Source organism: Crocuta crocuta, unplaced genomic scaffold (assembly GCF_008692635.1).
Source record: "Crocuta crocuta isolate KB4526 unplaced genomic scaffold, BGI_CrCroc_1.0 scaffold290, whole genome shotgun sequence".
Classification (NCBI taxonomy): Eukaryota; Metazoa; Chordata; class Mammalia; order Carnivora; family Hyaenidae; genus Crocuta; species Crocuta crocuta.
In genome coordinates this window covers 161,886-168,881 of record NW_027527429.1, presented here as the reverse complement: position 1 = coordinate 168,881, position 6,996 = coordinate 161,886, and the positions used below count along the sequence as shown (strand labels likewise).

General features: G+C 53.8%; 1 protein-coding gene across 1 annotated transcript in view; it reads right to left on the bottom strand.

Annotated features, from left to right (window-relative positions):
* Positions 1 to 6,996, bottom strand: part of DTYMK (deoxythymidylate kinase) — a 10,645-nt gene that overhangs the window by 1,727 nt on the left and 1,922 nt on the right. Inside the window, exons 3-4 of the mRNA XM_077757200.1 lie at positions 3,557 to 3,647; positions 2,613 to 2,810 (exon numbers count right to left, since the gene is read on the bottom strand). Coding sequence (XP_077613326.1) covers positions 2,613 to 2,810; positions 3,557 to 3,647 — 289 coding nt within the window. The remainder of the gene's footprint in view (positions 1 to 2,612; positions 2,811 to 3,556; positions 3,648 to 6,996) is intronic.

Here is a 6,996-nt window from a genome sequence, read left to right as displayed (position 1 = left end):
GGGCCCGGGGGGGGGGTGGGAAGGCCCAGCGTGGCGACACAGCCCGCGGCGCGGCGGCCCAATCACGACGCCGTACACGCCTCAACGCTGTGTGTCAGCTGCACCTGAATACAAATCAATACCTGACAAAGCGAACAGCGCCAGAGGCGGGACAGACCGAAACCCTACGCGCACCGGGGGGCTGGCAGCCCGCTCACGCCACCCTGCCAGGGGCGCGCGGCCTGGGTCCAGGCAGCGGCAACAGGAAGGCCACCCGAGACTCAAGCCCGCAACTGCTGTGAAACTTCCAGAGGATCAGTGTTGAGAAGGTCGCAGGCTAAGACCGGCCACGTGACTGTACGCTGGGTCATTTGTTACAGACGACGTGAGTGGGGCCGGGGGAACCCAAACGGGCCTAGGGCCCAACGGCGGTTAGTCTCAAGTTGGACACTACACAGCTGGTCTGAGGGCGGGTGTTAGGTACAGACTGTTCTCGAATGGTCCTGGGGAAGAGATCTATGTGCTGTACTTGCAAGTTGTAACTTCTTTTCGTCATGTGCTTAAAAACTTTTAAAACAATGCTAAGAAAGTTAATTCTCAGATAAACAAAAACTGAGAATTCTATGCCAGGAGACCCACCCTACAGGGAACGTGCCAGAATGTTCTTAAGGCTAAAGGAAGCGACACAAGATGAAAACTCAGGAGGTCAGAATGGACACGGGCACCTGCGCTGGGTGGCAGGACACGGTTTCCTCTCCACACACACTCCTGACCGCAGACCTTTCTGTCTTGTTCCTTACAGACTTTGAAAAGTATTCTAAATTCAGAATAACTTGAACCACATGGAGCTGACTAACAAAAGAAAAACAAAAATGGAACAGAACTGGGGCGCCTGGGTGGCTCAGTCAGTTAAGCGTCCGACTTCACCTCAGGTACAGTTCGTGGGTTCGAGCCCCGCGTCGGGCTCTGTGCTGACAGCTCGGAGCCTGGAGCTGCTTCAGATTCTGTGTCTCCCTCTCTCTCTGACCCTCCCCGGCTCACGCTGCCTCTCTCTCTCTCTCAGATATAAATAAAACATTAAGAAAAAAATGGAACAGAACCTTGGAATTTCTGCATATGAGTGAGAGCCGACACCCTGAGACCTCCCACAGAGCAGCAGGGATGCAGCCCAGCTCAGAAGCGGGACGTGTCGACAGTTGTGAAAACCAACACTCTCATTCCCGGGGCAGCCTCTGACCGCACAGGGAGAAGGGTGGGCCCAGGCGAGGGGTGAGCGCAGGGGGTGGTGGGGAAGGGGCTGCCGCGGCGTCCACGGTAGGGGGAAGTGGGGCTGGCCGCTGGGACTGGGCCAGGCGCCTGGGAGCAGTGCGCTGAGGCGGAGGGAGCAGGGCTGAGGGGCACTGAGCACAGTGAGGCGGCAGAGTCTGACGGGGGCCGAGCTGCAGGGGTGTGAGCCTGAGGGGGAGGCCCGGGTGTGGGGGTCAGTGTGGAGACAGGACACCTCCACACGGAAAGGAAGAAAGGCCCCTCCCGGGGCCAGAACTGCCGGGACAGGGCTGGGAGGGAGGGAGGGAGCAAAGGACCCCCAGGTGCGGAGACAGAACAGACTGAGGGCTGAGCCCAAACCAGCCGCGCGGGGCTTGCAGGAGACTTCAGGCGGAGCACAGAGCCCCCAGGCCAGAGTGCTGCTCAGAGGTTACGAGGGGAAGGCGGGGGCGCCTGAGTGGCTCAGTCAGTCGTGGGTCTGACATTTGGTTTCGGCTCAGGTCATGATCTCACGGTTCATGGGATCAAGTCTCACGATGGGGCTCTGCACGGACAGTGAGGAGCCTGCTTGGGATTCTGTCTCCCTCTTCTCTCTGTCCCTCCCTTGCTTGTGCTTTCCTTCAAAATAAATAATCTTAGGGGCGCCTGGGTGGCTTAGTCGGTTAAGCGTCCGACTTTCGCTTAGGTCATGATCTCGCGGTTCGTGGGTTCGAGCCCCGTGTCGGGCTCTGTGCTGACTGCCAGCTCAGAGCCTGGAGCCTGTTTCAGTCTGTGACCCCCTCTCTCTCTGACCCTCCCCTGCTCATGCTGTCTCTCTCTCTGTCTCCTAGAAATAAATAAAACATTTAAAAAACAAAAAAACGAAACAAAACAAAACAAAAAAATAATAATCTTAGGGGCGCCTGGGTGGCTGAGTCGGTTAAGCGTCTGATTTGGCCCAGGTCATGATCTCATGGTTCATGGGTTCGAGCCACGCGTCGGCTCTGTGCTGACAGCTCGGAGCTTGGAGCCTGCTTCAGACTCTGTCTCCGTCTCCCTCTCAAGAATAAACCTTAAAAAAATATAAAACAAAACCACAAAACCCAAATTAAATAAACTTAAAAAATACAACAGAAGGCAAAGCAAGGTGGGACTCATGGGTGGCACGTTCCAGATGACAAGGGACTGTGGTCCGGGAGCTGCCATCTGGCAGACTCTCCCCGACTCGCCCACCAGGCACCAGATTCCCAAGCTGTGCGCCATCGCGGAGAACTGGGGGCCGCTGTGCAGAGAACCCTGGAGGCGCCCCAGGCCCCGGCGGGCGACTCCGCTCGGCAGCAGGGGCCTTTGAGCCGCTTTCCGGCGGTGACACCAGGAGACACCCTCACCTTCCAGTTCAGAGTCTCATCCGCCAGCAGCTGATGGAAGCAATGCAGCGCCCGCTCCTGAAACTTTCCGTTCTCATAGCGCTCGCGGCCAAACTCTCCCCGGGTGGCGGCCTCTGCCAGCCGTAACTGAAGGAACACCACCAGGTCCGGCTTCGGGAGGCCCACGTCTGGCTGCTTGCACCAGTCCAGGGAAAAATTCTGGCAACAGAGAAAACAGAGAAAGAAGCTTAATGGGGTCTAATTTTTGGTTTTTAAAATTCATAACAAAGGGGGAAAAACGAGCTAATGTTTGTCTGAGATAGCAGAGCCCTCACTGCAAGAACGGCCCTTAAATGGGTTCTGATTCAAGCTACGTGTGAAAGCACAGGACCAGTCAGCGGCTGACAGAACGGGCAACCATGTCCGAGTCTGAACGAGGGCGCCAGGAAAGGGCGCCTGTCTTTTCTGAGGTGTGATTCTGTTTGTGAGCAGTCGCTTTGGGATGTGAACTGAAACGCTCATGAGGGAGCGGGAGACGTGGCCGCTGGGTGACGCGCCCGGTGGCCCAGGTCCGAGGCCAGCGGGTTCTGAGGCCGCTGACGGTGCTGGCGGCTGCCGTCCGCTCCGCCGGTGCGCGTGTGAACATTTCTAAACGCAGAACGAACGGGCAGCGTGGTCACTGCCGTTCTCCCTGCAGAGCGACAGGCACGCGGCACGGTGGGGGTTGGGGGGCAGGAAAAGAAACAGAGAAGCACCCAGATACCCGCCATCGGTCTGAAAACAAGGTGCTGGTGGGGGTGGGGAGGATGCTGGCCAGTAATGCAGACAACACCCGCGTGCTCTTCCCACCGGCAAAGAGCCAGTGAACCCAGCGGAGAGAAGGACCCTAAGAGCCCGAGAAGTGTTTTGCGAACACCCGGAGTCCATCCCTGCCATCACCGCACGGGGGGCCAGGCGACACTCACCTCCTTGGCACTGGTGAAGGCGACTCCAGAAAATGCGTATCTGTCGACAACGAGGGTGATACCTTGGCTCAACTTCTTCTTAATTAATGGCCTAAAAGACAGAGCGCTTCTGAGCCCTGGTCTCATGGGCCCAGAGAACGCAACTCACCAATTCAGAAACCCACGCAGGCCATGAAGGGATTACAGGGCAATGGTCTGTAACTGTACTTTTATTCAGAAAAGCTCTGGATCTTCTCTCCAGAAGGTGCCGCAGGAGTGCTGCCGGCAAAGCCCAACGTGGAAGAGACAAGTCCACGAAAGCGTCAGGACACAAGTGACGGATGAGCAGGGGAGGGCTCGGGGCAGTGTGGGCGGTGGGTGCGGAGGGGCCAGGCCGCCCTGCTGGAAAGCAGCAGAGCCCAGGAGGGCGAGGACGAGGACAGACGGGTGGCCAAGGGGTCCTCAACCCAAGTGATGGTGGCCAGCTGCCACCCCCCTGCCCCGAGATCTCAGGTAGCCAGGCGCAGAGGGCCTGACACTAGCGGAAGTGTCAACTGCCCTGTGTGGAAAAAGCTTCCGTTACCTGTGAACTCGAGCAGCTCAAGCAGGGCAGGGAGGGAGGTGGCGCAGCGGCAGCAGGAAGGGGCGGCTCCATCGCAGCATCGCCCGGAACTGCACGTTGTTAAAGTGCCCTAATGGCACAGAAAAGTGGGGGATAAACCCAGCACGCGCACCGCAGAGACCGATGCAGCAGACGAGGGATGAGCCAGCCGTCTATCCGCTGACAGAAAGCCACTTCCTGGTGTCAGGAAAGCGGAGTCCCAGCCGGTACACACGGCTGGCTACCCTTTGTGTGATGACACACATGTATCTGCTGGTATACGAGAGAAAGTTCCAGAAGGCAACACTAGAAATGAACGGAATGCATCACCCACAGAGAGAGGGCAAAGTGGGTATATGGGGCAGGGACCTTGGCGTATGCCTTGGCCTTATAAAACCAATTAATCTTTTATATATTCAATAACTAAAATTAAATCAACATGGAGAAAAAAACCCTAAAATCACATACAAAGTCAAACAAACTTGAGTCCCAAATGAACACACAGTGAAGAACAGGAAATCCTGCCCCCAGGGACCTGGAACACAGTACTCAATGTGTCCTTGTTCTTTTTTTTAATTAATTAATTTTTGAGAGAGAGCGCAAGAGCAGAAGAGGGAAAGAGAATCCCAAGCAGGCTCCATGCTGCCAGCACGGAGCCCAACGCGGGGCTCGATCTTGAACAGTGAGTGCATGACCAGAGCCAACATCAAGTCAGGTGCTTAACTAAGTGAGCCACCCTGGTGCCCCCAAGTGCCCTTGTTCTAAGGACAGCACTGCAGACCGGCCTTGGCCTCTGTGTAGGCTTTTACAGGGGGGTATTCTGGTGATGCCGTGAGCCGGAAGACATGGTGCTGGATGCGAAGAGCAGACATCAGTGTGAACTCGTGGGTTTTAGCATAAATACAGAGAGAGACACAGAAGCAGAGAAGCCTGTATGAGGTCCAACCATAGCAGGAATCTAGCAGCAGTGACGCTCACTAGCAGCGAGCGCCCAGCACCTGGATGTTGGTTTTGAGATCCATCTCCACGAAATGGAAAAGAACAGCTGGTCCCTGGCTGGAGCAGGAGAAAGCCCAAGAGAAGACTGAACATCTGATTCTGCCAGAAAGTTCTCAGAGAATGAGGGCTTAGAACAGATCAAATGGACACAGGAGCCAATGTGAAGAGACTCCCAGAGGCCAAATTTGGAATCACCTAAACATCAAAATAATTAATAGTGTGACCCACTAAATAAATAAGAATTTGTGAGTCCGTACTGATGATGGACGGATGGATGACTGAGGGAGGAGACAGGAAAGCCTTACAGAGCAAGCCAACTAATAAACATAGAAGTGATGGAATTAGAAAAATCACCATCTGAAATCAGAACAGACCCAGGCAGGATTAGTAATGAATGCTCAAGTAGAAAATCAAAGTTTGCTGAAAAGGGGGACATTTCTGCAGTTTTGTAGTATCTCCCCCATGGCCTACTTAGAACAGGAAAGAGTCTCTCTTGGTGGAAGGGCCTGGCCAGCACACCCCTCACAAGCAGTCCAGGGATGGACAGTCTACACTGCGTCCCTCTTGGCTCGACGTCCTAAAGATGACCGACCCAGGGTCACTTCTACGCTTTTCTTGCCAAAAATACAAACCCAAATCTACTTGTGAGGGACCATCAGACAAACCCTAAATTTGTAAAATAAATGACCTGTAATTTTTAAAAAGTAAGCAAATGATTAATGCAAATGTGGCAAAATATTACCAACAGGCGAAGCCTCGGAGGGGTGTACGGGAAATCTCGGCACTGTTCTTGCAACTCTTCCAGTTGGCTGAAGTTACTCTTAAAAACTTAAAAATAGGGGCACCTGGGTGGCTCCATCAGTTAAGCGTCCAACTTTGTCTCAGGTCATGATCTCATGGTTCGTGGGTTTGAGCCCCACGTCGGGCTCTGTGCTGACAGCTCGGAGCCTGGAGCCTGTTTCAGATTCCGTATCTCCCTCTCTCTCTGCCCCTCCCCTGCTCACACTGTCTCTCTCTCTCTCTCTCTCAGAGATAAATAAAACATTAAAAAAAAACCTTAAAAATAGAGTATGAAATTGCTCAATTGCTACGGGAAGTAAAAGAAATCATTAATTTCCAGGAAAGAACTACATGGCATGGTGTTTGAGAGGCTCCTGAAGGTTGGCGGGTGCCGGCAGAGACGGGGAAGGAAGTGGATGCTGTGAGGGGAGCAGCACACATTCTGCGGCCCCGAACTGTACAGAAGCCAGAAGACAAGTATCTCTGGGAAGCAGCAATTGATTTAATTCAATTAAGAAGCAGAGCAAAAAGTGGACAATGAAAAGGCAGGAGGAAATAACCAGTCTCCTCACAAAGTGCTTCAAAACAACTCAGGTTTACAGGGCGCTCATTCCTGGGCCTGCCCGCCCAGCTTTACTGGATCCTCACCCGGATCCACACCAGGTGCCACCAGGGCCACCACACTGCAGAGGAAGTTGTGGCTGAGAGGGGCTGCATGGGAGCAAGGTCACACAGCTGGTAGGCAATGGTGCCAGATGTGAACCAGGCATCTGACCTGTCAGCCAAGGACTTTCACATCTGACTGACCATACGGTAGGGGCTGGAATGATCCGAAGGAGCTGTGCTACACGCAGGCCTGTGTACCAGGGACAAGAGCACTAGGAAGTGGAGTCAGCATTATTTTTCATTTTTAAATGGCCTTATCTTATTTTTCTACAAAGCCACAAAAAGCAAAGCCAGACCAATTGTGTCCATAAATTCTACATGTATTAAAGAACATAACAAGGATCTCATTTTCTTCTAATATTTGGAGTGGGAAGACCTTTCCAAATAAGACACAGGTGAGAGAGAAGAAAGCAGT